General features: G+C 45.1%; 2 protein-coding genes across 20 annotated transcripts in view; both read right to left on the reverse strand.

Moving 5' to 3' along the window:
- LOC112960539 (putative hexokinase HKDC1) lies at window positions 1-23,626 on the reverse strand. Of its 11 annotated transcripts, none has more exons than XM_026054898.1 (23): window positions 23,540-23,626; window positions 22,404-22,656; window positions 20,560-21,056; window positions 20,329-20,476; window positions 20,011-20,242; window positions 17,764-17,965; window positions 14,284-14,446; window positions 12,046-12,194; window positions 11,835-11,954; window positions 10,907-11,002; window positions 9,429-9,528; window positions 8,727-8,910; window positions 8,210-8,365; window positions 7,440-7,673; window positions 6,508-6,812; window positions 6,045-6,193; window positions 5,835-5,954; window positions 4,465-4,560; window positions 4,276-4,375; window positions 3,051-3,234; window positions 2,127-2,282; window positions 1,108-1,341; window positions 1-430 (listed from the first exon to the last, which is right to left on the reverse strand). In XM_026054898.1, exons 6-23 carry the CDS (start codon window positions 17,824-17,826, stop codon window positions 286-288), a joined length of 2,754 nt encoding a protein of 917 aa, XP_025910683.1. In that variant the 5' UTR covers window positions 17,827-17,965; window positions 20,011-20,242; window positions 20,329-20,476; window positions 20,560-21,056; window positions 22,404-22,656; window positions 23,540-23,626; the 3' UTR covers window positions 1-285. The 11 variants fall into 11 exon arrangements, 10 of the variants coding, with proteins under 10 accessions (XP_025910683.1, XP_025910682.1, XP_025910685.1 ...); XM_026054897.1 differs by having other exon boundaries at window positions 20,011-20,075; window positions 20,181-20,476; XM_026054900.1 differs by having other exon boundaries at window positions 20,020-20,476.
- The window catches only part of SUPV3L1 (Suv3 like RNA helicase), a 22,144-nt gene continuing 17,732 nt past the window's right edge, over window positions 23,520-27,931 (reverse strand). For 6 of the 9 annotated variants that reach the window (XM_026054912.1, XM_026054913.1, XM_026054909.1 and 3 more), the window contains 3 exons: window positions 26,682-26,858; window positions 24,727-24,902; window positions 23,781-24,337 (listed from right to left, as the gene is read on the reverse strand). In XM_026054912.1, coding sequence (XP_025910697.1) covers window positions 23,842-24,337; window positions 24,727-24,902; window positions 26,682-26,858 — 849 coding nt within the window. In that variant the 3' untranslated portion in view covers window positions 23,781-23,841. Of the gene's footprint in view, window positions 24,338-24,726; window positions 24,903-26,681; window positions 26,859-27,931 lie in introns of all 9 variants that reach the window. The other 3 variants (XM_026054914.1, XM_026054910.1, XM_026054915.1) reach the window with 2 other exon arrangements.

A 27,931-nucleotide genomic window follows, 5' to 3' on the forward strand; every position in this document is an offset into this window, starting at 1 on the left:
TTTTGTTTTGTTTTGTTTTTTTAACTCTCATGTGCACTACAGATGAATTACAGGAAGCACAGAACTGAGTAGCTTGCAGTATCCCAAGACATAATGTCAGCGAACGTCAGCAGAGACACTTGATCCAAGTTACCAAGGGACAAAAAAGCTGGTTAGTCCAAAACCAGCTGCTTCCTGAGAACAGGTACCTGTGTACTGGTGTCTGGCAAAACTATTTTGAATCACCACTCAGCAAATCTCTAGTGCACATGCCTGGCAATACTGAAGTGACTTGACCTCTTGTTTTTAGTTTTCTCCAACATTACGCAATCTTTTCGCCACTGCGGTAATGAGGGCAGCTCCCTTCCCACTCCCATCTTCAGAGAGCATGAAAGTCACATCACACCGCGGYGCCAGTTCCTTCACCGTTTCCTGCAGCACCCTAGAAAAACTGAAAGGAAAAGGAGASAGGGGAAGACCATTTTAGCAGCCCTCTTCTGGTTTGTGATCATTTGTACTTGTCTATTAGCAGGGAACCAAAACCTCAGCCAATGTCTTCCTTTGGTTCTCCATCCCATTCCTTTCTGTTTTTTTTTTCTTTTTTCTTCTCTTTCTTCTTTCTTTCTGTACTCCATCGGATTTTAATTTCTATTTCTCTACCTTTAATTTTGCTCAGCATGATGCCAGAGAGGCCCCTTGCCTTTACAGACCACAGAGGGGACTCTCTTCCCCCAACTCAACAGCTAATGCAACTACTTCGAGGCCTTGCTCACAAAACGCAGACCCAACTACAAAAAWGCAGCAAAGCTTTCCACATGAAAAAGTTTGCATTCATCTAGGATCCCCAGACACTGCAGAAATCCCTGAAAACACTGGAAAAATCAATATTAAAAGAGTAGGTTTGCTAAATACCCCAGAGAACAAGAGCCCCCCAGCGATAACTGGGCTTTCCTTTGCAGCTTTCAATCCTTTGCATAGGCAAAGGAGAAGACAGGATGCAGGGAGACACGTCAGACGTTTATTCCTCCTTACTTCTGACCATCTCAGCAGAAGTCTGGTAAAGYCCAGCACATTTTCACAACATAATTGAGCAAAAAAAGCAAAGGGAGGTGGGACCAAGGTACTCACTGTGGATGGAGCTTGTAYAGAGTCCCGTCCACTCCAACGGTGATTTGCAAGTGCTCCACGCCTTGGTTTTCTCTCTTCTTCTCTACGATAGCCGCCAGTCCTGCCCCACAGAGCTGGGCAGCTCTCCTGGAAACGGCTCCGCACACCTCCTTGACGATGATGCTGTCTTCGCACGTGCTGTCCAGGCCGAGCTGCTGCAGGATCTGCCGGACTTGCAGGAGGGCTAGCCGGTCGCTGGCAGAGGGAAACACGGGCAGCAGCAGGGCGTTAGGGGAGACTCCCGCAAGCACTCAAGTTCAACAGTCTCACAGAGGAGACTGAATCTCGATTCAAAAGGACCATGACCACAGCTCCAGCTCTAACCCCCTCCATTTGTTTCAAAGTATAAAATAAAGTTCCAGTCTGAACTGGATCCAAAACTTGCTCCTGAAGTGCTCTTTGCTGTGTTTCCAGAAGGCGCAAACGATAGTTAGGCACCTCGCTCCCAAAGTCACGAAGGAGCCGTGCCAAATCAGCCACCTTGTTGTGTTATTTTTGATCTAAAGGCTGAGATACTACCTTTAAAATTTTTCCAACATTGGAAGGGGTTTCAAATAGCCTGGAAGACTTTGGCAAACATGCACAGATACACAGGTAAGCCCATATGCATGAGAGATATAAATATCACTGGCTTTTTTTTTTTTTTTTTTTTTTTTTTTTTTTTAAGTATCTACCATTTTAAGTCCTACAGGAAAGATTTCAAGTACAGAAATGCTTAACACTAAGACATCCAAGATAACACAGCCAAATGGAAAGGAAATGATAATTCATATAATTACAGAATAATTCTAGGGCTTCCACAGTTCCTTGGGTTTTTTTTGTTTTGTTTTGTCATGTCTTCTCTCCCCTCTTCCCCCACTACCAAGAAGGAAACTATAATAGACTTCTTGAGGGCTGCACACTTCTGTGGAAGAATATTTTCTAGAGGTTCTGGAAGAGCTTGAGGATTTAAACCATGTAAATCTAATTAACAACTTTACCTCTCAATCTGAGATAGGAATTTTGTTTCAAATATGCCTCTTTTCCTGAGTGATTCTGAAATCTGTCCTCTGAACAGCAGTCCTCGTTTGGTTAAGTCGATCAAAATTTGCCTCACTATTTCACCTAGATACATTCCACTGGTCATTTTTTCATACCTGTTATAAAAGAAAAAAATATATGTTTTTAAAGAGACAGCAAGTTAGCTCTATTTAACATAATCGGTAGTAGATGCACACTCGAACAACCTGAAAAGCAGTAAAAGCTTGCAGAACAATATCCTTTGAACTCAGTCTTTCAACCATCAGAAAGATCTGTTGCAATGACTTCAAGTGCAAACATTAATTATAACATATTATGTCAAAAGATAACAGAACTAGAAAAAAACTGCAATATTAAATCCAAGATAGTGTCAAAGCCAGAGTCCACATGAAGAGAAACACTTCCCTGTCCTCCCCGTGCGTTCTCTGGTGAGTCATATGCAATCAGTGCTGTCTTTACCAAACCAAGAACAGTCAGTTCAGTTTATCCTCTTGCACGATTTGTATTTTACTTTTGAAGGGGAAGCAGGCTAACAGAAAGCCCTACCCGGGAATCAGCATCATTAAGAAAATACTCCAAAAGGAGGACTGGTCCTAGAACCAGAGCAAGTGGAACAGCGCAAGAGGAAGGAATACAGCAAGGCCTGTGCTTTGCAGGGAAACCTTCAAAGCTGCAGTTTGGCAAGTGCCCTGGGGTGAAAACAGTGCTGTGGTAACAGAAATAACATATGTTTTTGTTTTTTGCCTGGATATCTGCATTACTTACTGTCCAGAAAATGAAATTAATATTAAAATTTCCTTTCTGATTATTCATTCATTAAGCACATTAACAAAAACTAGCCAGTGCATCTCAAGGACTCACTGAAATCAGAACCATCTCATTACCTCTGCTTCCCTGGATTTAGTGAACCTTCATCTACTTCTTTATCATATTCTGTTCTGATGTTGTCAATGCAGCCGTTGTCACCAAATCCTCCCCATTCTGTATTAATGCACATTTTTCCTTCATTCCCTTCCACTATTTCTATGTTTTTCATGTCTTCCATGTAGCACACATTGCTGCCTGTTCCTAGGAGGAAATGACAAGGCTTCAGCCAAAAAAGTGAAGTAGCAGCTGAAACACATGGAAGATGATTGCGGTGATCATCTTGCAACAGCTCTTCTCCAGCGCCCAAATTTCAAAGATCTCCCCAGATCTTACAGAAGCAACTGCCAGCCTTCACTGTGTGCGCTGTAAGGTGTCACAACAGAAACGTTCCCAAGCGAGAAGGGTCTTAGACAGAATATTCCAAGCGCAGAGAACGAGCAATTCTCTGTTATCAGTCAGAAATGGCTTTTGGCAGCTGTTGGCAAGCAGCGATCAGACATTGCCACTGGTCTGGTTGTAACGCACCACAAATCCCTCCCCTTGCATGAGAGCATGCCCCCAAAAGCTAATCCTGCCGAGAGGCAGTGTTCCTGACCACCGCCCAGCAGGGAGGCAAGCAGCAGCCGGGGCTGAAGCGATTTGGCGAATGGGGCCTCATCACCTCCAACGTACTGGCTACGTCAACACACACAACCACCAGGTCTTTGAACAAGGGGAGACAGCTGGCGCACTTAGCCAGTCGTAAGAGTTCATTTTTAGACTGGGGCTTCAGATCTTCCATGTTTAGATGCATTCCTGCCTGAAGACTTAGAAGGATCTATCAGGGGAATTATCTGGAAAGCCCACAAAGAATTCACTCAAAATTTTAAAAATATATTTTCTTGTTCCAAGGCCTAAGACCTGCCTACACAGTAAACATCAGTACACTTGCCGTAACAGAAAGATTCATGCTGTATTTACTGTTTCCCACACTCTTTCACCAGGTACCCGCTGCTAGGCACCCCCAGAAACGGGATAATGAACCTGGTGGACTTTTGATTGGAGCTGGTACAGGTGCTACTACGTTCTCAGTTGAATACCATATAAACCTGCCAAATCTCTCAGTGACTAGTAACACCATACATCATACTGCAGGTGAGAGACTTGTTAGAGATTTATTTTACGAATTCTGAAATAGGGAATGAAGCCTAGCACCTGCACATAGGCTTTCATTTTACAGTGGTTGCTTCAATAACACYGTACCTGCAATGAGGCCGATCTCACAGTTTGGATCCTCGTACCCACATGTCATCATCGTCCCAACAGTGTCATTCACCACTGCTACAATGTCCAAGTCAAACTCCTAAAATGTAAGTCACATTCAATAGAGAGGCCCAGGGGGAAGAGGGAGCAAGCATTAAATACACCAGAAAGCAGAAAAGAATAACTCACATTTCTCCTCTTGATGGCTTCCCTCAGCATATCAACAACATCTTCCCCCTCGCAATCCGTTGCCTTAAAACCTTTTGTCCAACCTACAAGTGTTCCCTAAAACAGAAGAAAAAAATCCACAAATGTAGATGGAGATGACTGTGCACCCCAAACATCATTCTTTGGTTTTTTTTCCTTCTCTTTCTTTCTGTCTTTCCTCCCCCCACTACCCCCCAAAAAAACAAAACAAACAAACAAACGCACACAATGTATTTCTCTGGCCAAAAAAACAGGTTATTACAAGTGTCCGGTGCAGAGAGCGTGTGAGTGTGTGTATCACAACCACAGATAAGGAGTCACTCCAGGTTTACTTGTCTGTTTATCAAGACCTTGCCTACCTGATGCCTTCTAAAGCGCTCTCCTCCTTTGGGAAACYTCCCCATCTCACTCCCTTCTGCGCACCCAGCCATAGTACCATTTGCAGGAGAAAAACAGTAAAAATTGCATTTGCTGCAAATTGAACCAGACAAGTCTGGAAGCTACCGTAAAATCCACCAGGACTTAAAAACATTTAATATGATTGCAGTCTCTCATCCCTCCAAGCATCCTATATATTTGACCAGATTAGGCAGAACCCCTTTTTCCTCCTACTCCCTTCAGAAAGGCAAAACAAACAAACCAACCAACCAAGAATATCCTCATGAATTCATTTTTAAACTTTTCTTACATCAGCTCTGGACAGATGAAGAGATGAGATCCCTCAAAAAGCTACATATGTCCAATTAACAAATCAAACTCTGAGAGGTCCAACCCTTCCATGCTGTGAATAAGCGAGCTCAGTTCTGCCCACTGACACTCGACAAAAAGAAACTAATGTAGTGGGAAAGCCGTACAGTCAGGGCTCTGCAGCACAGCACGCTGGGACTGTAGCTGAAAAAGTACAAGGAGGGGACTGTTCTCTCTTGGCATTACAGAGAGAAGGAGCACAAGAGATTCCCGGGCCATTAAAAACGTGCAGTCACTTAGACATCATAAGGGCTTATTCTTTACAGAATAAAAGCAAATACCCATTTCTCACCAGGAACAATAGGTGAAAGTTCTGCCTCCCATACACATATAAAATGATACCTTTCTTCCTAAGCAACCAATTTGCACAGCAGAGTAATTAAACTCCATCAGTCAGGTGAAATTCTCTCCAAAGACCAATTCAGATTCCCCCCTCCCCCCCCCACCAGACCTTGAAAAGTCCTGCTTGGAGGAAAACATTGGGGGGGGGGGGGGGCTTTTGCCTGCCAACTCCAAAGCAACAAGTCACCATCACCCAAAATAATGTCATTCGCCATGCAGATGCAGAGCTGCCAAGACGACCCCCTCTCTGTTTTGGTCCTTACCTTGTCAATGCTGGCTTGCTTGCAGGGGAAGGAGAAGGTGAAGCCCAGAGGCAGCCGGGCACCTTTAATCCCCATATACTCCAAAAAGTCTGCTACGCAATGCACAATGTGGTCAAAGAGCTAGAGGGACAGAAAAGAATGTGTAAATCTTGCAGGTACTCCCATGCCAGGGGCCCTGGCTGAACCAGTTAAACACTCATTAGAAGTTACCTCTTCCCCTGTCCCTTGCATGATCTCCAAAGGAATGGCAAAGATTTTGTTATACATTCGCACCGATTTCCTTCTCCCGCTTCTAATTTTGACCAGCAGAACCCTGAAATTTGTCCCACCAAGATCAAGGGCAAGGAACTTTCCTTTCTCTGTAAGAGAAGAAGGTATYTCATTTTGGTGCTTCTCGTAACATGTCTGCAATTCAGAATGCCATACTCTGCCACAAATCCCCAAAAAACTTTATCTGAGCCCGTGACAAAACCCTGTTCCTTGTGACATTTAGCCCATCAGTCTGCTAGGCAAGTGGCTGAGGGCCAGCCAGATAACACCACACAAAGCAACAGTGTGCCAGCAGACACCATCCTGGCATTTTCCAGAATTCTCCAAATTGTCATATTCCCCCCCAGAAAACAGACAAGCAACTTCCCTGCACCACCTCCAGGTGACCTTAAAAAGACTTTACCTGTTCCATCCGGGGTCCCGCAGACATACGTGGGCAACATCTTCACTGTGGCACTGCCTTGCGTCTCTCTCTTTAGCCCGTATTCCAGCTCCGTTCTCATTTTGTTCTTCACTTCTCGGAGGGTCTCCGGGGAGAGCAGAAACGGTTCGAGAACGGCGTCGATCTCCTTACGCTGCGCGGCCAGCCTGCGTGCCACCGCTGTGACCATGGCGGCCCCCCTCGCGCTGCCGTTCGTAGACAGGAGGAACCGAACGTCGCAGTTTGGGACCAGCCTTCTCACCACCTTGTGCAGACGTTTAGCGTACCTAGGGGAACAAAGAGCTGCTTTAGACCCTCGCAGGCATTTCACACGTGGCTTGCTTCACACACATGCTTCCAGTACATGCACACATCTAAAATCCTAAGTGACGAAGCACAGCAGAGCAGCGCAATATCAGAAACTAGTCTGGGAGATGAGTACAATGCTCCCAATTTCTGACTATTCTGCAGAAGCTGTACTCTTAGCAGGAATGAGAAAACACTCCAGACAAGTGTGAATGCCAAGGAAGAGGACGCTGGAGGAAAGCCAAGCAGGAGTAGGCTAAAGAAAGCCAGAATCTGAGCAGACACTTGGCCTCCATCCAAATTTGGGAGAAATTTGAGTATAAATTCAAAAATCCAAGAAATAAGTGAACCGCAAGTGCCCCGGAGGCAGTCACCCAAGGAGTCACTTGCTCTCTGCTAAACACCAGTGTACCCCCACCAGCTCTAAAGCTCCTGAGCCAGCTTGGTGATAACCAAGCCAGTCTTAGCCTCCACAGTGCAGCCAGATCTCACCCCTGCCCTGCGCAAGACAAGCAGTTCTCCTGAAAAGCCGCACATACGTGCAGGTGGGGACTCTTAACAAAAACTACACATGGCCAATAACTACCACATGCTCTTTGGTTACTTACTGGGGGTGGGCTTTATAGAGGGTCCCATCAATCCCAACAGTGGTTCGCAGCCTTAACACTTTTTTATTCTCTCTCAGTCGTGTCAGTATGGCTGCTAAGGCTGCAGCGCAGAGGTTGGCCGAGCGGAAGGAAACGATGGTGCAGACATGCTGAACGGCAATGCAGTCCTCTTCAGAGGGAAAGAGGTTCAGCTCTGTAAGTATCTCTTTCGTGTTGCTCAAACCTTCCTTATATCTGCCCCAGAACAGAGGGATGACTCATTTAATGCAAGGATATTAGGCCACACACAAATCACTAAAAGATGCACAGCTTTCCTCAGTACAATGAAAACACAGAAATTGTCCCTGAAGCACCAGTGTACATTGGGATTGCTCTGGAAAACACCAGAATCTGTCAGTTTTCCATCCACGAGATGACCCAGAGTCTGCACTACACCTCTACACTCTCAAAACAAGCCAAGTATTCCCACATCCCAGAAGCTGAAAACTGCAGAAAGCCTCCTGTGTGCTCAGGTCTCAAAAAAGATTGTTTAAACAACTTATGTCTGTGATGGTTAATAATACATTTGCTACTGTGGTACTTCATTAAAATTTCATCTTCCACCAATTCTTACTTAAGAAAGGATCACTTGTCTGCTAGGTAAAAGCAAAATCAAGTTGACCAGTCTAGGATCAATTCCAAGTACCCCCAGATTATAATGAAATTGTTGTTAGCATTGCTGCTCATGAAAGACTAACAGCCACTCTCCAAGGGCATGCTACAGCTCTTACTCTTCCATTGCAGCCATGTGCCTCATTTCGATCTTGCCCTTAGTACACAGGGCCGTTGACACTTTCCCATTGAAGAGCAGACCTTCCTTCGTCATTTTTAGAAGAATGAGTCTTACAAGTTCGCCCAGGTGCAGGCTGCTAATCATCTTCTCAAACCTGGAATGAAGTGCAGGTAGGATTACAAGTGCTCACCTAGTCTCTCATTTCACTGCTTGCCAGAGCTGTGACATGGTCAAGTACGAGCATCTTCTGTTCTTACACAGATCAAACATAATTTAAACATCTACAAAAGGTGCTTGGGAGCTAAGCTGCAGGCGTTATGCCTTCCTGAGGTGCTGGGACCCAACCACAGGCCCCCAGATAAGTGATTAAAAAGGTCCAGACTGGCCACACAAGGATCAAGTCAGCTCAGGTTCATTCAACCCCACTGCCGTTCCAAGGGGGCTCCTGGCACACTCTGGAAACACACGCAAAGTCCTTAGACTGCCAAGTCAAATGAGCAGTGGAAGTCACTTACAGTTGTTTTCCAGGATTGAGAGATCCCAGGTCAAGCTCTCGATCAAACTCTGTGCGGAGGTCATCCAAAGCACCGTCGTCCCCGAAGGCCCCCCACTCCGTGTTAATGCACATCCTCCCCTCGTCGCCTTCCACCAGGTCGATGTGCCTCATCTCCTCCATGTAGCAGGCGTTGGTGCCTGTCCCTGCACATGTCGCAGCCAGTGTGGAAAAATTACACGTTTAATTTTAAATAATTATTTTACATTGAGTGAAAGTACCAGAAGTTGATCTAAGGCTCAACTCATTTAAAAACAGTTTTTCTGTTTCAAATGTACCTCTATGGGGCTTAGAAAAAGGCATCACAGTGCTGTGAAGCAGAGAAGTTATGGAAAGAGTAGCTGATCTTTACTGCCAGAGGCAAGAGGAATTCAGCTTTCTCTCACTAATTTTCTAAACTGTCATCAGAAAAGTTTGTGTTGCTCAGAACTGGATCCAGACAAAACAAGAAGTATACCTTAACACTTGATGGCAATGTGATTGGCATAGGAACAGCTGCCTTACACAAGGCAGCCTGGCTTGCAAATCTGACCACTGTTTTTTCCATTTTCTCTCTGGCCTGTCCTCTGCTGGGACACTCCTTATACTTCAGAATTGTTAAGATTAAGCAAATGAAGGGGGAAAAGGTAAAGAAAGAAAATATTTAGTGAACAGAAGAGATTACCGATTATAAGCCCAACTTCACAGCGCTGGTCATCATATCCACAAGTCATCATGGTTCCCACGGTGTCATTGACCAGTGCCAAGACATCTACGTCTATGCCCTGATAGCATAAAGATGAGAAGTTAATAAAAAGATGCTGAGAAAGTATCCTGGCTGTAGAAGCAACAACATGCAGACCTACTCCTGGGTAGTGCTTTTGAAGGCTAACTCAGAGCTTGCCTGAACCAAATGTGCACACTACTTGCTTTTATAACACTATCCCCACAATGCTGTAAAGTAATGAACATCTCTGAATTCTCAAGTGCTTGGCAGGCAGGATCTTTGGTGGTGGGATTTGTTTTTCCCCAATCCATCCTTCTTTTCCAGGAAAGCAATGCCTTATTTGTTTGAATTTTGTGATGTGCTGGCACCAGTGTGTGTGTCCTTATGGGCTGCATTCTGGTATCTTGCTCATGCTAATGTCCTATGCCATGACCAGATCCCATCAAATTGACAGGAAATGCATATATGAGTGTAACTATTCAATACAAGGAAGTACATCAACATCACACCCAAGTAAAAACTCTTTCCAGAGCTACGCAGTTTTCCTTTCACACTGAGATAAAGCACAAAGTTATACAGGGATCCTTGCAACATGAGCGTCCCCACTAGCAGGGGGCTGGACTTCACCCAGGAAGTCTCAGCTCCTTGATCCTGCTAACTGCTGCAAGACTGATGCAGAGAAAGAAGTGAAGCAAAAATCAAGGCTGGATTTTTACCACATGAGAAAATAGCAGAATTTCCTCCTTACTACAACGATGACAAGACATGGAATGATGTTTTGTGCTTCTTAGATGACGTTACCAGTAGTACAGAATATGAAAATACTTTCCAAAACATTGAAACAATGTTATCCAAAGGAATACACTAGTTAAAGGGCAGATTTAATCATGTCTATTGCTGATTTTAATTTTTTTAATTTAAATTTAAAATTACCAGCACTCCATCCCACAGACTGACGTGGACAAGCCCCGGCAGAGTTAGGTGTGCTAATTTAAGGTGATACCTCCCTCCCTCCCAGCTCTCCAAACCACAGCCCAAGCTACAAAAGAGCATGCATCCGCATCTCACCGTGCAGGTTGACAGCGCATTCCCTTTAGCTCGAGATGACAGTGGGGCTGTACTGGTCTCCCACCACTTCCCGCCCAGTTTACCAGTGTGCATTTGCCATCGCTGTCAGACTGTGAGCTGGGGCAGCTGCGTTGGAGCTGCGTGTCCCCTTCCACAGCCGCAGGGCAGTAACCCCTGGGAAAGGAAGGGCCAGAGCAGCCCTCGGAGGCCTTAGCCATATCTACTTGTTGCACAGCTGTGTCGGGCACTTGTTACTGGATGTCCCTGAAGGATGTCTGACAACTCCCAGACATCCCATGCACCAAGTGCGGATCTCCCAGGATGATCTGGGGCCTAATCGGTTTGGCTGCTGCAGGAACAAAACTTGCCTTATGCTTCTTGAGGGCCTTGCGCAGAGAGCTGACCACATCCGTGCCCTGAACGCCTCGGACCTTAAAGTGTTTTGTCCAGTTAAGGAGCACCCCCTGCAAAGCAACAGTCAGTGACCAAAAAGCTCCAAACCCTGGCGTACAAACATGCCACAAAGACAGCCAAGACCAAAGTCTGGGAAGAAGCCCATTATCTCTCCCCGCTTGTGAAAACATGGGCCGAAACAAGTCACGGCAGAGCATCTCACCTCACTCACAGTGGCTGTCAGCCAGGCACAACAAAAGAGACAAAACAATAAGGCCCCAACCCTGCAAACACATCTCCCTGTGCTTCATTTAAAGCATGAATGCTTTTACCAACGCTCATCACAAATTAACAACATTAAGAACACAGCATTTTAGGACTGGGGCCTAAAGCACAGATTCCCTACAAATAAAAGGGACGAAAGAATAAGAAACCACAAGATATTTGCAATTAGCCTTTCACCTCCCCCATGCAGCCTTCCAAACAGCTCAGCTACAGGTCTCTCCTGTTTAGAAGGAACTGTAAAGATACTGAATAAGAAGAATTAAAAAAAAAAAAAAAAACCCACCCACACACAGTTTAGAACACAAAAGTATGTGTTTTAAAGTCTAATAGCCTTCATACAAGGACATGTGATTACCACGGAGACAGGTACTGATAAGTAAAAGAACAGCTTTAGCTTAAAGATCCTGTTGCCTTGAGATAGCAAATGAATCCTTGAATGGCAGTCAAGTCTAGTGAAACAGCGATGGCTGGCCCATGCCTTCTTCAGAGAGCTGTGCAAAGGTTATCCCACACGCAAGGCCACGAGCTACCACTCCCACGCAATAGCTTCTCCAGGCTCTGTAAGGAGCAAGACTTGCCTGCAGTAATTTTTTTTTTTTTCCTCTTTTTGCATCTTACCTCTTCCAGTTTGGTCTGTCGGCATGGAAAAGAAAATGTAAAGCCAAGAGGTAACTTCTTATGCTTCAGGTTTTTGGACTCCATGAAGTCTAGCAGGCAGTCAGCGACATAACCGAAGAGCTGCAGGAGGAGGGAGAGGATGGGTCAGGCTATGCCCAGCAGGCACGTGCCCGAGCGCGGCACGGCCGCAGAGCAGCTCCGCAGGCCCTACCTCGGCTCTGTTCCCCTGAAAGACTTCCTTGGGTGTGGGGTAAAATTTGCTCTCTAGCTGGGTGCTCTGCTTCCCGACATCAGACACCTTCACCTGAAGGGCACGAAACTGGGAGCCACCCAGGTCAACGGCGAGGAAGTCGCCCTTCTCTGCAACGCAAGCAGACAACCATCAGTGGCAACAGCCAAGAGGCACAGCCCAGACACCACGCAGAGGGCCACAGCTCAGGGAAATGGGAGTTTGAGAGCATTACCTACACCCAGTAAAGGACATGGGCTGCAGCCCCGTTAGACACGGCCCTACTGCAGAAGCCAACTTTCAGGGGCAGCAAGACTAGTTTGTCCACCCCAACGTCAACCAGCACAGTTATCTCCACATTCCCCTAAGCGCTCCTGTGAAAACAACAAACTGTTTCTCAGCCAGCGGCTCTCTCAGCTCAAACATGTCCTTCCCTAGCAGGACCTCAGCACAGGAGGACAGTTTGGGCTCACTGCTTCAGTAAAGCAATTATCTCCCCATCCCAGGCACACGAAGCAGCCCTTCCCCAAAGGCCGTTTGGTGGCAAGCACCTAGCCTTGCGCAATCTTTGTCCCACAGTACAAACACCTGACCTAAAAAAAAAATCAAATGTGACCCTGAAAGGAAAGCAGGAAATTCTACCTGTAACACTATGGCTGCATATCACAAAGGCAAGGAGGCAAACTGGGTTACTCAGTAAACCGTGACATTAGTCAGGTCATTAATCCTTAAATGATTAAAAACGGATGATGCTCCATAGAGGTTATTTCAGGCAGCAACACTGAAGGCACTGAAAAATCTGGAAGTTCATTGCCATTGCAAACGGGAAAAGCCAGCCAAGTTTGAGATGCTCAAACCTGCTGGAAGTTTTGTCCGGAAACAAAGTAACCAATAAGTAACTCATGGCAAGAGTGCAAAAAAAAAAAAAAAAAAAAAAAAATCAATCTGATACTTAAAATAGGGAGTTTGTCAATAAGACATATGCCAACATGAGTGTGCAGTGTCCCCTTGACACAGGGGCAAGGCCATGCAGGCCAGAAGAGCGTTGTCCAATGTTGGCTTTGGGATACGCTAAGTTTTGCAACAGTGATGACACCATATGCAATTTTCTGAGTCTCATGTCCTCAGGCCTTCCCTGCAATTTCAGGACAGGGTTCGTGTCATGCTAGGCCTCGCAGCCTGCGACAGCCACAGCGACAACAAGGCTAGTGTTTCTTTTCAAATATTTCTAACATTTCTAAACTAATATTTCTTTCTTTGGTGAAAGCAGCAGCAAAAGGGGGAGTACTCAGTTCCAGCCAGGCAGTTCTCAAGGTGTTTATGTACAGCTTTTCCTCCTATGTCCCACGTTTCAGTGGATTTTTCTCCAAGTGTACCCTGTATGCCATTAAAGCTGTTATTTCTCCTTTAATTGTGGAGAAATCACTTTCAGAAGGACTGAAGTCCTGTGGAAAGGAGGTACAAATCAAACCTTTCTCTCAAGTTTCCTGCATGAAGAGCTGTTACGCACCAAGTCCCAACCTAGGGCAGAGAGAGCCCTGTAGAGATTCAGAGATCCGGTTAAACTTGGGAAAACCATCGTTTTCTGTCAGCGTGCGCTGCCAGGAGCTGGCTGAGCTGGGACCTCAGAGTTGCTCTGGATGCAGTCACCTCTCCAAGCAAGGCGGGCTTGCAGATCCTGCCTCACCCCATGTCCCCTCAGAGGACCCCCACTGCAGAAGTACTCTCGCCTGCTCTGCTCAAGTCCCATGGCGTCATCCTGTGTTTCTTCCAGTGCAGATGGCAAGGAAGGGCAGGAGGGGATTGTCTTTTAGGCGGAGGGAGAAAGACTGCAGCGTGGAGCTTGCTGGCAGAAGCCAAGAGAGGGCTTTGCAATCTGGGGGGTCCCAGAGGCAGCCCCRGCCCCACCAGGGGACACAGCCCAGCCCCCACTGCTGCCAGCAGCCGCTCTCAGCCTGGGGGAGCGGGCTGGCCCTCTGCACCCACCACAGCACCCTGCCCGCCCTGGCGCTCCCACACAGTGGCCCCATGTCCGCACGCCTTGGCACGACCACGCGTTGCACTGCAGGGTCTGGGCTGTAGAGGCTGCCCTTGCCGTGTCCGACCGCAGCTCCGGTGGCAAGGCCACGTTTGCAGAGACCGAGGGGGCTGTTTTCGGAGAGTTAACTAGGCCCTTTACTCATATAAGGGCATCCACGGCAGAAAGCAGGGGCGACTCACCTGAGCCGTCGGGCAGCGAGCGCACAAACGACGGCAGCATTTTCACCGCTGCTGTAGGGTTCGTGTCTCTCCCCAGGCCCTTCACCATCTCGGCCTGGAAGCGAGCCATCACGTCCAGCAGGACATCGTCGGAGAGGCGCATGTGATACAGGTACCTGTCAACCTGGAACGAGGCAAGGTGGTACCGGGAGGCACGCAGGCGCCTCGGTGCTCAGCAGCCGGCTGGGCTCAGCACCGCTCTCATGCCGTGGAAGGACTCTCCCACGTGTACCGGGGAGGCTTCCTTTATCTCGGCCAGCAGGGAAAGCGGCAGGATTGTCCTAGCCACTTTCACTAGTTTTCTAACCATAAGGGGTGCAGTTTAGCATGAAAGCCCCAAAAATATCTCTGACTCTAATTCCAGCAGCACTGCTGCACGGTGCCAGACAAGAATCGCTTTGCTCACTCCCACCTGCCTGACAAACACAAGGCTAAACAGACCCGACGGAGCTGCAAAGGATTTGTTCCACACATGTGACAGGCTAAAGGTGAGCTACCACCTATGCAAACCCACCTCTCCGATTCTACAAGCTCATTTCATTTTTGACCTCAGTAGCTAAACTCCCACGAACACGAGTGGAAGCAAGCTCCAGGACATCATCAGAGCACGAGCTCTTACAAAAACTTGGTTTTGAAAGTGTTTAACTCAACCCTGGTGAAACACTGTCAAGATGTTAGCCACCTTTTCCGATGGATCAATAACTTGCCACCCTACGTAAGCCTCCGAGTCTTGCTATAGACCCTAATGGACTGTTTTTAAACCATCTTTTCTCCTACACATATAATAAACTAGAGCTGTAAAGTATCTTGAACTGGTGAGAATGTGACCATGCTGAATTAGGTCCAGAAAACGCTGCCAGTGCCTAAGCGTGTCAACCACGATCTGAAAACATCTAATTAGCTACCGCTCCACAGACAATTAACCTCGCTGGCATGCCAGGCTGAGCTTAAAGCCCATTTCCTACCCCACATCTGCCCTCTGTTTGCTGCGATTTTAGGACTAGACCTAGAAAACATTTTTGGGTGCAACCAGTATCCTTTCTGAAGGGTCTATAACACGCAGTATGCAGTCAAAGTGAATGCCAGTCGAATTCAAAGGGGATCAAAAGTATCTGTGGAGAAGGAAGCACTCATTCAGATAAACCAGTACATAAACCAGGCAGTGTTTCTATACAGCTTCACCTGGGCAAAGCTTGAGATTTTCCTCTTCAAGACCGCACAACTCCTCAGACTGACATTTACCTGCAGGGCTGGATACACGGCTATAAGTAAGGTGGCCTGGGAACTACATAGCTAAATATGACAAAGGATTAATGCAGCAAAAGAAGAATCTGTCGGCATCCAAACGCTCTTCATGTCCACTGGGGAGCCCTGCAGTTTCTGCCAGACTCTGGTGCTGCATGAATAAACATGATGCAGGCATAATATTTCCATGCTCCAAATAGCGGGACATCTCCTGGAAGGTGATCTGTGTGAACATCTTACTCCCCACAACACAAGGCTCAGGGCCAGAGCCATCAGGCAGGAGAGGTGGGACAGCTTCCTACACCTCCCTAGTACAGACACTGAGGAGCTCTTGTACCCTGGGCTAGTTTTGATGCTGCTTTATCTGTTCAGAGTGTTTCATCAGTCCTGTTCACACAGGGARGTCTAAAGGAATGGGAGAACATACATGAAACAAGTCCCACTGGCAACATGGCTGGATGTAAGAGGCAGCATTGTTTAAACAGAGGAGAAGGCCAGTCACGGATCAATTGGCCTCTTCTGTAATCAGCCAGCCACCTATATTAACAAGACACAGTTCTACAAAATAATTACCTATTCACAGTCCCATTTAAAACTGATGGGCAGAACTGACCCACCTGAGAGAGCTGGGACCCTGACAATAACTGAAGCGCTTATCTAATAATAAGCGCACACACACCGGAGAAAGTTTTAAAATACAAAAGGCAGCTGTCTTAGGATACAGCTATGCTTTTAAAAGGCCATTTTTCAGGCCCTTCTTCGTAGCCCTGGTTTGCACAAATACTTGATTTCATCCCATGCTTTTTTGAGCCCTGCCACTGCGTAGAACCCACTATCTCAGCCCAAGCACCAGAATACAACCGGAGAGACAGCACACACAGACTCTTCTTTTCCAAATAACTTTGAGAGAGAAGTACCTTGCAAAAAAACAGTAATAAAACGGCTACATTCCTGTTTGCAGAGGTCACAAGCTAGCTATCTGCTTCCCATATAAATTGCCTTCTCCACCCTGTTTACCTACAGCCATAGACAGACCAGTCCTCTCCCAAGTACTAGATAAGGCAGAGCCCGGGAAAGCTCGCCAAGCCTCTAGCCTGACTTACAACCACAGCAAGGTCCCACTACCACACCACTTGACTGTAACCGCAGGAACGGCCAGCGCCTGCAACACCAGAATTAGTGGAAGCAGCCCCCTAAGAACAAGGCACTCCACTTCTGAGCAAGGGCACAGGAAGGAAAACCTGGTGTCGCTCGCCTATCTGATGAGCGCAGCGGTGGAGGCAGCACTACCTGTGGGGACCTTGGATCTCCCGCGCGGCTACATGTCTGCAGACGGCCCTGCTCCCAGCCGGCTGGAAAATACAAAGACAGAGCTGGGTAGAGACAGCCCCCACGAAGCACTTGATGGAGAGGCCAGGAGAACAGAGGACCCCCAGAGGACACGGCTAGAAACCAGAGGGCTTCCCCACCCCGTGAGCACACAAGCCCTGTGGGGTTTTGCCATGGAGAGACAGCAGCCCATTGCAGCACAGCCACAGAAGCAGACTGCATGCTCTGGTCTGTGCCCAAGGGAGAGTAACCATTAGGCAGCTCACTCCTAACACTGACAGCTTAAGATCTGGACCATCTTGGATTTTTCCATCTTTAATTAAAGCTCACATCTATAAATAGCCTTCAGCCAGGTTGAACAACTAGACAGGAGACAAAGATACTTCTCCCACACTAACATTAGTAGGAACTGCGTTGAGTCCCAAAAGACCTCACCCAAAGAGCCCAGGAGTTTTTCCTACCCCTACCTACAACGCAAGTGAATCAAATTCCTACTCAGCTTTAAAAATCCCATCCTTCACAGTATGCTCTTAAAGCAATTTAGCAAGCAGTTCCTTGCTGCCCTCTGGACTATGCTATACTTGTCTTGCAAAGTTTTAGCACTGGTTTTCCTTACAGGAGATCATTTACTCGATTACTGGAGGAGAGCTTATAACTGTACAGGAAAAAACACCAGCCAGACCTATTTTCACATAGTCATCGGATGGTTAGGAGTCCAAACACTTCTTACCCCCTATTCATCTTTAGGGCTTAAGTAGATAAAGCCATTATCTAGTCTGTACTATGTACTGCAGACCCCAAAGCACCCTCCCAGTAATACAGTTCTGGTCAAAACAGGAATCTCTGCTAATGCTGCATCTTACATACCTTTTTTATTTGATCTTCTTTTAGTTTTGTAAAATAGAAAGCTAGCAAGTGGACAGCAAACATTTTCTCAGAGCTGATGGATGTGTCACTTGTGACAGAGTTGTTGTGAGTAACTCCAAAGCAACAGGTCCTTAACTCACAAAGCCGGAGCTAGAGAAACATCAGCCAAGGCATTTCCTCCAGGGTGAGATGGGTAGAGTTCCTGGGAAATTGAGTCCAGAAATAAATCCATCCACTGTGATTGGTTCAATGATTAAACTTCGGTCTCTTTGCATCTCCCCCCACACCAACCCCAAGTCCCTCCCTCCCCAGCTACACACTTCATCATGCCATAGCAGGCGCCTGGACAGCTGCCAAGCTGAAGGGGAGAAAAATCGATTTTGTTCCTGCCCCACTTGGGAATTGTTCCCACTTCGCAGTGCAGTTGCTACGCAGCCTGCCCGGCTTCACCCCGCTCGGCTTCCCCAGCCACCGACAGCCTCGCACCAGCCTGAGCGCACAGCRGTGCTGCCGGGAACCCGGAAAGTTAGGGGGGATTTTAGGAGGTTTCTTCTCTCTAACTCAGCGTTCCCACTTGCAAGACAAGCTCTTCTGCATGAATTAAGCCCACTGTAGCTCCACACAGCACACCCTTATCCGCAGATTGCTTCAGCAAGGCTTCAGCTGTGTAAAGGGGGCAAGGGACACACACGTACCCCCAGATGAACTACCTCTTGCACAATTTCCAGCTGAGAGAGGTTTTGCATAGATTATTCTCCCTTCACCCCTCCCGAAGACAAAGTTTCAGACTGATGTGACTCCTCAGAGTTGCAAAACCTAGGGAGGGGCCAGACCTATCTGGCGGCAGACAGTTTTGATATCAGACTGTCTTACTCAATAGAGCAGACGCCTCTGCACCTACAGCAAGAGCTGCTTCCTTACACCAGAGCTGAATTTGACACAGCCTTTAACTATTACTCAAAAAAATTCATTCTGAAAACATAAGTGTTTCCAGGGTTTTGTCATGATTTCGTGTGATATTCCCATAAATTACAGGCACCTCATCCAAATGAAACTGAGAGATGTGGACACAAAGAAAAAAAAAAAGGCATTCTCAGGGGGTAATTAGTGGTTCGCTCTCAAGCTACACCCATGCTTAGCYGCTTTCCCCTCAACTACTGTTCAGCGTTGCAGCTGAAATAGAGCACATTGAACACATTTGCAGGCAATCGCCACTCAAAAATTCTCCAGAACAAGATTACAATTAAAAGTTATCTTGACAAAATAGCCGGGGGGAAGGGGCGATGCCAAGGAGAAAACGCAAAGAACTGAGCAGAAGTAGAAAATCTTTTGCACAGCTCCACAGCGGGGCAGGGCATAAGCGACCGGTTAGCAGAGAAGGATCTCAGGCTGTATCAAGTCACAGCCTAAAGCAGGCTCAGTGCCCCCTTGCTATTGTAAAGMCTGATCATCATGCTGAGCTGTATGAACAGGAGTATTATCCATAGACACACAAAATAATCCTTCAACTCTACTTGGCACCACTCTCAGGAGGAGGACTCTATCCAGTTCTGGCAGCTACACTTCAAAGAAGAAAAAAATACGATCACTAGGAGCTAGCTCATTGCTGAACATCAGGAGCACTCACAGGCCACATTTTCTCAGCCTCTGATCACAAGCAAAGATTGAAAGAGCTGAGGGAGGGGAGGAGAGTTGCCTCTGCAGAGACAAATTAGACTCTCTGCTAGGAAAGGTCTTGCTTTGTCTTGCTGCCTTGTGTCAGGAACGAGCTTGGGACCCTGCGATACCCCACCAGTTCTATTTATTTTCCACTATTCTAAAACAAGAAAAGCAAGAGTTAAACAGAGCAGCTGAATGGTCCAGAAATAGGGCTTGTTCTAAAATTAGGTTTTTCAAGAGAAAGGGAGAGAAGAAAAAAACACACCCACGCTACCAGCCAGAAAGCACGGTTCACTTCTCCTGTATTCATCTTTTAATAACTGCTGGCTCGCTAAGCCAGATGCTCACTCCCAGAGGGACCGTCTCTTCCCTCGTCGTTTACCCAGGCCATCTGAGTCACAACCCCTCCGGCCAGCAAAACTGAAACCACCACCTTTCTAGCTCCATCCCACTTAGATCCAGAACTCATTGTGTCTATAATACAGCAGATTTATTTTTCATTCTCTGTTTGCTTTCTAACGGATGCCACTGAAAAAGGGTCTCAAAGATCTAAATATTACTAAATAGGCCTCAAGCTCTGCTAAATACCTGACACACCAGATTCACTGCGTAACTCCTTTGCTCGTCCGTGGTGCATCCTAGCTTCAGACAGGCTGTTGTGCAAGAAAAGAAAGGACATGATCACATTTCCATACAGACCTCAGTTCAATGCACCAAGAACCCAATCGCCAAATACATTAAGGCCATTTTGTGCTTACTCTGGCCAGCACAGGTGAAATAATCCTGGACCAGGATCTGCGAACAGACCAGCTCCTGTTGCCTGCAGGTTGGAGGTGCGAGGAAATGTTTTTTTCCCCTTGTTAGAGCTGCACCCAACACAAGTTAGTTACAAACCCTCCCTTTCACCTTGTCAGGGGCCAACAAGCCCTCGAAGTTACAAAACCCTTCTCCCCACTTCCTTCGCCTGCGGTTCTCCCTCCAGGATTCTCCTCTGTTCGGACAAGGCCAGTGCTCACGTGGCCCATCTGCCTCCCACAGCCTTGCAGTCATAGGCCTGGAGAGGAAAGAAACTCACAGCTACAAGGCAGAAATTCAGATAAACACCTATGAGTGCATCAGCCAAACGTGCCAACATACCCCAGTTACTTCCAGAAAGGGGTACCACTTTAATGATTCTCTTGCCGGAGAAACACATCTTTTCTTAGTGAGGTATCAGAGGAGGTGGCAATACTAGTCACAGTTTGGCACCCAGGTTAACAGAGGCAGGGACAAGGGTGCAGGTCGGTTGGTCATCAGGAGAAAGCCTTTTTCGTTACTGCTCATGCTTCCAAGGCCAAGCCTTAGAACATGCATCTCCTCCCAAAAGCAGTAGCTTTGCTCCCCCATCACATTCCCACATGTACAGAAGTTCAGAACAGAAAGGGTCCGCACGCTTTCCAGGGGACAGGAGCGGAGCACCTAAAACATCAGCATCCCCCCCACAGCGTCATGGACCTGCCCAGCAGGGGACACGGGAGGAGATGACAGCACTTCTGGACAGGCAGCATTGGTAGCACCAGAGGGCATTGACTGGAAAAATCCAACCCAAGGATGGCCACTCTTCAGAAGAGAGGGAGAGAGACATACATCTTTGCCTGGCAGAGACAGAAGAGAACTTAGGAGAAAGAAGGCTTTTACCAAACAGCGCTGTTACCAGCATTTTCCATTTAAAGCACTAGTGAAGAAGAAGATTCAGTTTCCATAGCACAGTACAGCATAGGCCCCATGAAGAGAGGAGCAAGAGGCCACTCAATTCCCTTCCAAGGGCTTGCTTGCACGGGGCATGTTACAAACGTGCAGTTGGCATAGCTTTGCACCATGCCAGCCCCGATTGTACCATGTGGGTTCAATTCGGCAGCCATACTAATGGCAGTCAATGACGGCCACACCRTTAGCTCAGAAGAAAAGAAAACTTTCATAAAAAGTCAGCCTGGGAACGCCTGAATAAACTTCAGAGCTCTTACAACAGTTACTATGGAGTCACTATAGAAACAAGCAACCAGCTAAGCTGAAGTGCTAATCTCAGCAAAACACAAGAAAGAATGCTTACAGTCATTTAGCTTCCTTACTGCAAGGCTTGCTGCTCAAACACAAGACTGTGTCTTACACCTCAAAGTCCCAGCCACTCTTTCCTTGCTCAAAAAATATACACTAGTAAGCAGCTTAGCAGCCTATTAAAGGCTAAACCTTGTCATCAAAACGAACGACAAGCACAGTACAGCAGCAACGTGGGTCTCCTGCAGCCCACCCCCAGGTGCATGTGGTGGAGCAGAGAGGGCAGTCACCCTTGTACAGAGTATGATCTTAAACTGCAAATCTGAAGGTCCAGCAGTGTGTGTGCAATCCAAAAGGTAACTTGGCAGACACATGCTGTCATCCAGACCACATTCTGCAGGCTTGCCTGACTACCTTTTCTCTTCTAAAGTTTGTCAAGGGCAAATGAAACAAGGGGACAATCAGTATCACTCAGTCATGTAACCCACATCACTCAAGCTATTTGAATAGTTTCAAATGGAATACATTTGTAAGGGTTAATCAGAAGCTTGCATTCTGTGCAAGTCATGTTGCTGTTAGGCAGAAGCTGTCAGGAGTCTGGGAAAACAAAGAAGAATTGCTCATCCCCAAACCAGGAAATTCAAGACACTCACATGGCCGTATCACAGCTTAACACAGCTGCTTGGTTTTCCTTGGGGGAGGCTTTGCAAGAGAAGGATCTAAAAACATTCCCTCCCACCAGTCTGGCACTGAAGTCAACAGGACATCACATGGACCAGAAACATTTATATATTGTTTGCATTAGTGAATAACGGAGACAGAGTATATGAAATGCACTGAAAACAGGTGTTAAAAACTCAATGTGTTCAAACTGCTGCAGGCTTGTTTCTGAACAGCAGCTTAAAGTATTGATGCTAGGAGAAAGGTGAAGGAGATTTAGTGCAAACCTTCAATCTGCAGAGACATGCGTTCGACCATTTTAGAAAGTGAGATATTTGATACAGTGAAATTCCACGTGGTTTTCGCAAGTATCCCAACATTAACACAAGCAATATCTGCAGACTGGTACAGCTAACCACAGGGGCTACACATATGTTCTCCTTATGCAGCCATGGCAACATGTCCCACTGCCAAATCCCTTTTTTGTGAGTTAGCACAACAGTTTTGGCATCCGATTCCTTCCATTCCACAATCTCTCTGCTGGGAGATCACAGGCATACGTTAGAGTTGCTTCCACTAAATACAAACATCAGGGCTACAGAGCTTCTGCATGTGTATGAAACGTATAGCCTGGTGTTGCACTGCCTTAATCAGCATTCAGTGACTGCACCAGAAAAACCTGAAGGGGGTTTGCTGAGAACTTAGCTCCAACAAATTAAACCTTCCTCCATGTGCTAAGCACATAAGTTTATGCTAACCACCATAAAATGAATACGTGAGAATACTAATGTCACAAGTATCAACCCCTAAGCCGTAACTTAAACTGTTAGCTGAGGTTAAAGTTAAATATTGTTTCCCCTCAAAACTCAGATATCACAGACAAACTGGAATATGAAGCAAGGAAGCATTTATAAAGTAACAGAACAAAGTCATTTGTATGAAACTGAATTAGAAGCATCAGGGAGAAACAGATCCAAGTTCCTCAAAGGTGAATAAATTACATCTAGACCTCTAATATCTTCCCTCAAAAAAATCATAATCCAAAAATTTAAAACAACAACAACAAAAAAACCCCACTTTGCCTGAATCAATGTGATGAGGATTTCCCAGGAGAAGGAATACAATTTAAAGAGCAAGGAAAGGTTTTGCTTTTCTTTAGTAATTACCTTCAGATGACAGAACTGGAATTTACCCAAACATTCCTGCGACCAGAATTTCATCATGCCACAAAGCATTAACACAAATACTTTTTTCCTCCTTCCACTTTTTCACAGGACACAAAGGTTGGAGGCACATGACTCCTATCACCATTCTAACCCAATTTCCTGTCAGGTTGTTCGTTACCTGTTCGTTATCTGTTAAACTCTGCCCTTTGGGAAGGGGTGGAATGAGTAGCTAATTCATTACTAGTGAAATATCTGACCTTTATTAGTGCTCCAAGGATATCTTGCAAGAAGGCATTACGTTCAAATTTTCACATAGCATCATACCATACACTTATGCTGAGCACTATGACTGCAGTGTACAGCTGGCTGGTAAAAGCAATTTTTGGCCTCTCAGCTTACACGAGTCCATTTCTGCGAGTGTTTGCTTCATGTAACTGGTCACGAGAGAAGGAAAAAAGATCAAGGAACTGCAGCAGTGTAATCATGAAATGCCAAAGAAGTTATTAAAATAGTTTTTTTATTTTATGAATAAAAACTAAACAGAATTAGGACATGGATTCTATTTTTTCTTTTTCCCTGTTTCCTTTGAACTATTCTGATCATCTCTTTTTGAACTAGGGCCATATCTACCATTCCTTTGCTGAACCTGCCACTCACTCTCCAGCTCTCTCAGCATTTCTTGCGTTAGAAGTCCTTCACGCAGCAATCTGTCAGCAAGAGATCCACGTCCATGGGTTTTCAGATCCTCCCGCCTTGCAGCAGACCTATAGGCTTTCAAGCTCTTCACTCTTCTCTCTTCTGGAGCCTCCATGGCAGTAGGGAGTTGCACTGTGGATTTTGCACCCTGAAGGTCTGACATTAGCCTGGTATCCCTCTTAGTCCTTGAAAGAGGAAATTCTTCTGACACAGCTACTGCTGCTCCAGAAGCAGCAGTGGATTGCGAAGCTCGGATCAGCCTTGTGATGTTGCAGACACCAATTTGTATAATGTCATCTAGTTTTTTCTGAATATCTCTTACAAGGACAGCATCAGGGAACATATCCATGAAGCGGTAACTGAAGAGAGGTGAAACAAAACAGCATACAGTTAAACCTTTTCACCACAGGACTGATGACTGGGATGAAGATCAGATACATATTGTGTAAAGTACAACCTTATTACATGTTGCATAGGACAAACTGTATTTTAAATGGCATTTCAGCTGTTCTGGTCCAGAGGCCCCTTGTTTCTACCCTTCTTTCTGTCAGTCACTTAAACTGTTCTCTGCAGAACCCATGACTTGCCCCCACAAAGTAGCTACACCAGCATTTGTCAAGATCCTGTAAAGGGCCAGCAAAGGAGCCCATACTGCACTACATCCATACTGGCTTGAAGACACTACTCTTCTAGAACTCTGTCATAAATATTAGGAGAAAAAAATAACTCCCAAGCACAAAGGCAATACCTTAACCACAGATAGAGGTCAAAAACATCATGAACAGCTTCGAGGTGCACAAGTTCCTTGATGTTCTTTGGTGGGGCTAGTGGCCACTTGGTGTGCCGACAGAGCCAGTCAAATGTCAGAGGTTCATTTCTACTGAACTGCCTTGCAAACTGCAAAACAAGTGGATTCAGTGAAGTCTGCAGTTAGTAAGGAAAGAAGGGKTTTTTTTTATTACTATTTCTTCAGTGCAGTTATTTATGAAGCTGAACTTTCTTTCTGGAATTGTATTATTCATGCAATTTATAAACAAACAGGCTGCTTATGTTCTTAACTGACAGCACATTAGTTTGTACTTAGACAGCTATACACTAGAAAAGGCTAGCTTCAACCCTTACAGCACAGTATTGATTGAAGAGCCCACTCTTAGATGTATGTTTTTAGGCTAGTTTATTACTGAAGAAATGATCACCAACCTAATGAAATATAAGGGAATTTAATTCCCTTGAGTCTGCATACACAGAATACTCCAGAAAATATCTCCTTCATTTTATGCAGCATAAATGCCACACGTGCTTTTACTTAATTACTCAACACAGGAATCATCTCTCCTTTACTGGGCCTCATTAACAGAATTTGTCCATGGGCCATGCACAGAACTAAGCAACAAAGTCTGGAGCTATCCAGAAAAACAGAACTTTGAAGGCAGACAATTTCATCTGGCGAAGCAGATGGACTGTCTTTTCTTCTCCTGCTCGTATTCTGCTAATTCTCTTATTTTGGAATCTCCTGGGTTGAGAAAGTGATGTTAAATATTTGTTGCCCAACTTAAGAAATGCACTATTCACAAAAAAAAAAAAAGACTAATCTGTAATAAAAAATCAGCCTTCCCRAAACCTAAACATCTCAGCTCTTTTACTAACAGGTAAGTCAAATAAGATTTAATTTTTCAGAAATGTTAATGACAGAGTAACTAATTCCTAAATGGCTACTATCAGAAATTTTTTTTCCAGCATGGAATGGGCCCTAAATTCACACAGGCGTTTACCAGCCTACCTCCCTCTGACAGAGGTTAGGCCCCTCTATGCCTTCATCAATTCAGATCTCAGTGCTCAGCATTTTCTTAATGAGGCACAGTTTTAAACTCTTTAAATCAGGCAGTTTTTAAAGAAAGTTATTAGTCATTTTTGAAAAGCACAGGTCTATCAAACATCTGTGACATGAGGGCAACACAGCAGTTTCATTTTTACAATTTTTTAATGAAAGTGTTTAATATAGTCTAAAAGGGGACAAAGATTATAGTGTCTAACAAGTAACAGTCCAAAACAAAAGTCTTAATCCTGCAAAACAGAACTCAGCTGACTACAAATTCCTCAAAATAATCACTCCAGGGGTACAGTGGAGAACAGTTCATCCAGGCGTGAAAACTGAACTGGTATAATTCTGAGAGTAAATTACAGCACTGCGTCTTGTGGAGTTTTAATTCTGTGTACTTATAACGTCAATCATATTCAAGCCCACATTCTTCTATCTTGTTGACAAGCTAAAACCTGGGTTAGTGGTACCTTGATTTTAAGGACTAGTTTTAAAAAACTTTAGTGCAAAACTTAATTGCTCACAAGTGACGAACAATTCTGACCTCCCCCAATTCAGAGATCACCTGCAAGGAAAGCAGTAGGATTCTGAGGCAAACAGCAGAAAAGCTTCCAAATTTTAATTTATATCYCAAAATGAGAATCAGATCTCAGAATTGAAAAGCTTCAGCCAATAAAAATGGTAAAGAAACCAAATATTAAAAAAAAAAAAACCCCAAACTCCAGCTATTTTATATTTCTACTTGTGAACACTTTAAGAATGCTCTGAAATGATCGAATAGCCAAACCCATGATAAACATAACTAGACATGGCCTCACTGTATCCAAACCCACTTAGTCCAATATAAATGCCACACCTTCTGGGAAAAACAAGAAGTAACTGACCTTCAACAACGTCGTGCACACAAAAGGCTCCTTTCTGTTCAAGGGTGCAGTGCAGAAGACATACCGTGATCGCAAATTTAGTGGAATGTGCTGAATCATATCCGCTAGAAATTTAAAGTCATCAATATTGCAGACAAAGTACAGTCCATCGACTTGTGAGAGACTCACAAAAATATCCTGTGAAAACATCATAAGCAAATAAAGAGGATGTTATGATAGAAGGGAGTTGTCAAACTTGTTAACCAAACTAAGTAATGATTTGGTTTTTCAAAGTCCAATTATACTGTAAGAACAGTTAAAATTATCAAATTCAACCAACAGTAATAAAAAATTGGGGGAGATCCCACTGCTCTTCTAACAGGATTTTCATTAAATTCTTTAACACAGKATCAGGGGAGAGGACATAATGCATTATGCTTTATTTAGGCATTTTCAATTAGTCTAAGTATCCAATGCAATATTCTAGAAGCATACATTTTAGCTACAAAGAACACTATCATAAAAGCCAGTTATTTCTGTGTTTAAAACTTGTTCCAGGTTTGTCTCTTAGCATGACCCAAAAAGCTATCTTCACAGTATAAAATTCAATAATTGAGTTATTTTTAGGTCAACCTTGGGAACAGAGATTTATTTTAGGAAGATAGGCATCACAAGATAAATAAGGTGTTGCAATAAAGGTATTCAAAGAATACCTGAAACATGCAAGGCTTGGCAAAATAGCAGATGCCACTGCATGTTGCACGAGGGAATTTTTTATGAGTCCCCAAAATTAGTTCTCTCTAGTGTACATGTGATCATTAAAGAAGCACTGAGCTTAATTAAACATGTGACTGAATACTTAAGAGACCAATATTGACACATTTTTAATCTCATGGAAATTCTAAGAAGTTAAACTTTAAAGGTGTGCTATTACTCTAACAACTAAGTCTTCCAAGGATGTCTCCGAGTATAATCTTTCACCTAGAGGTTAGAAACCATACACTTTCCTAAGTAACAGGACATCAAAGAACTATAATATGCATTCAAATCAATGAAAGCTGTTAAAAGTTCTCAGACAACTAACAACCATGATACCAATTTTTAATAGGGTCTTGGAAGTTGAAATTTAACTTTAAAATATTTAAGCACTTCCAAAAATTCTACTGTCAGTCCCAAGTAATCATGGGCTCAAGTAGATCCCATAAAATCTGTTTCTCCTATTTAAGCAAACACTGTTTTGCCATAAACCCCACAGAACTGGAAAAAAAAAA

The sequence above is a fragment of the Apteryx rowi genome, unplaced genomic scaffold (genome assembly GCF_003343035.1).
Source record: "Apteryx rowi isolate R43461 unplaced genomic scaffold, aptRow1 scaffold_974, whole genome shotgun sequence".
NCBI lineage: Eukaryota > Metazoa > Chordata > Aves > Apterygiformes > Apterygidae > Apteryx > Apteryx rowi.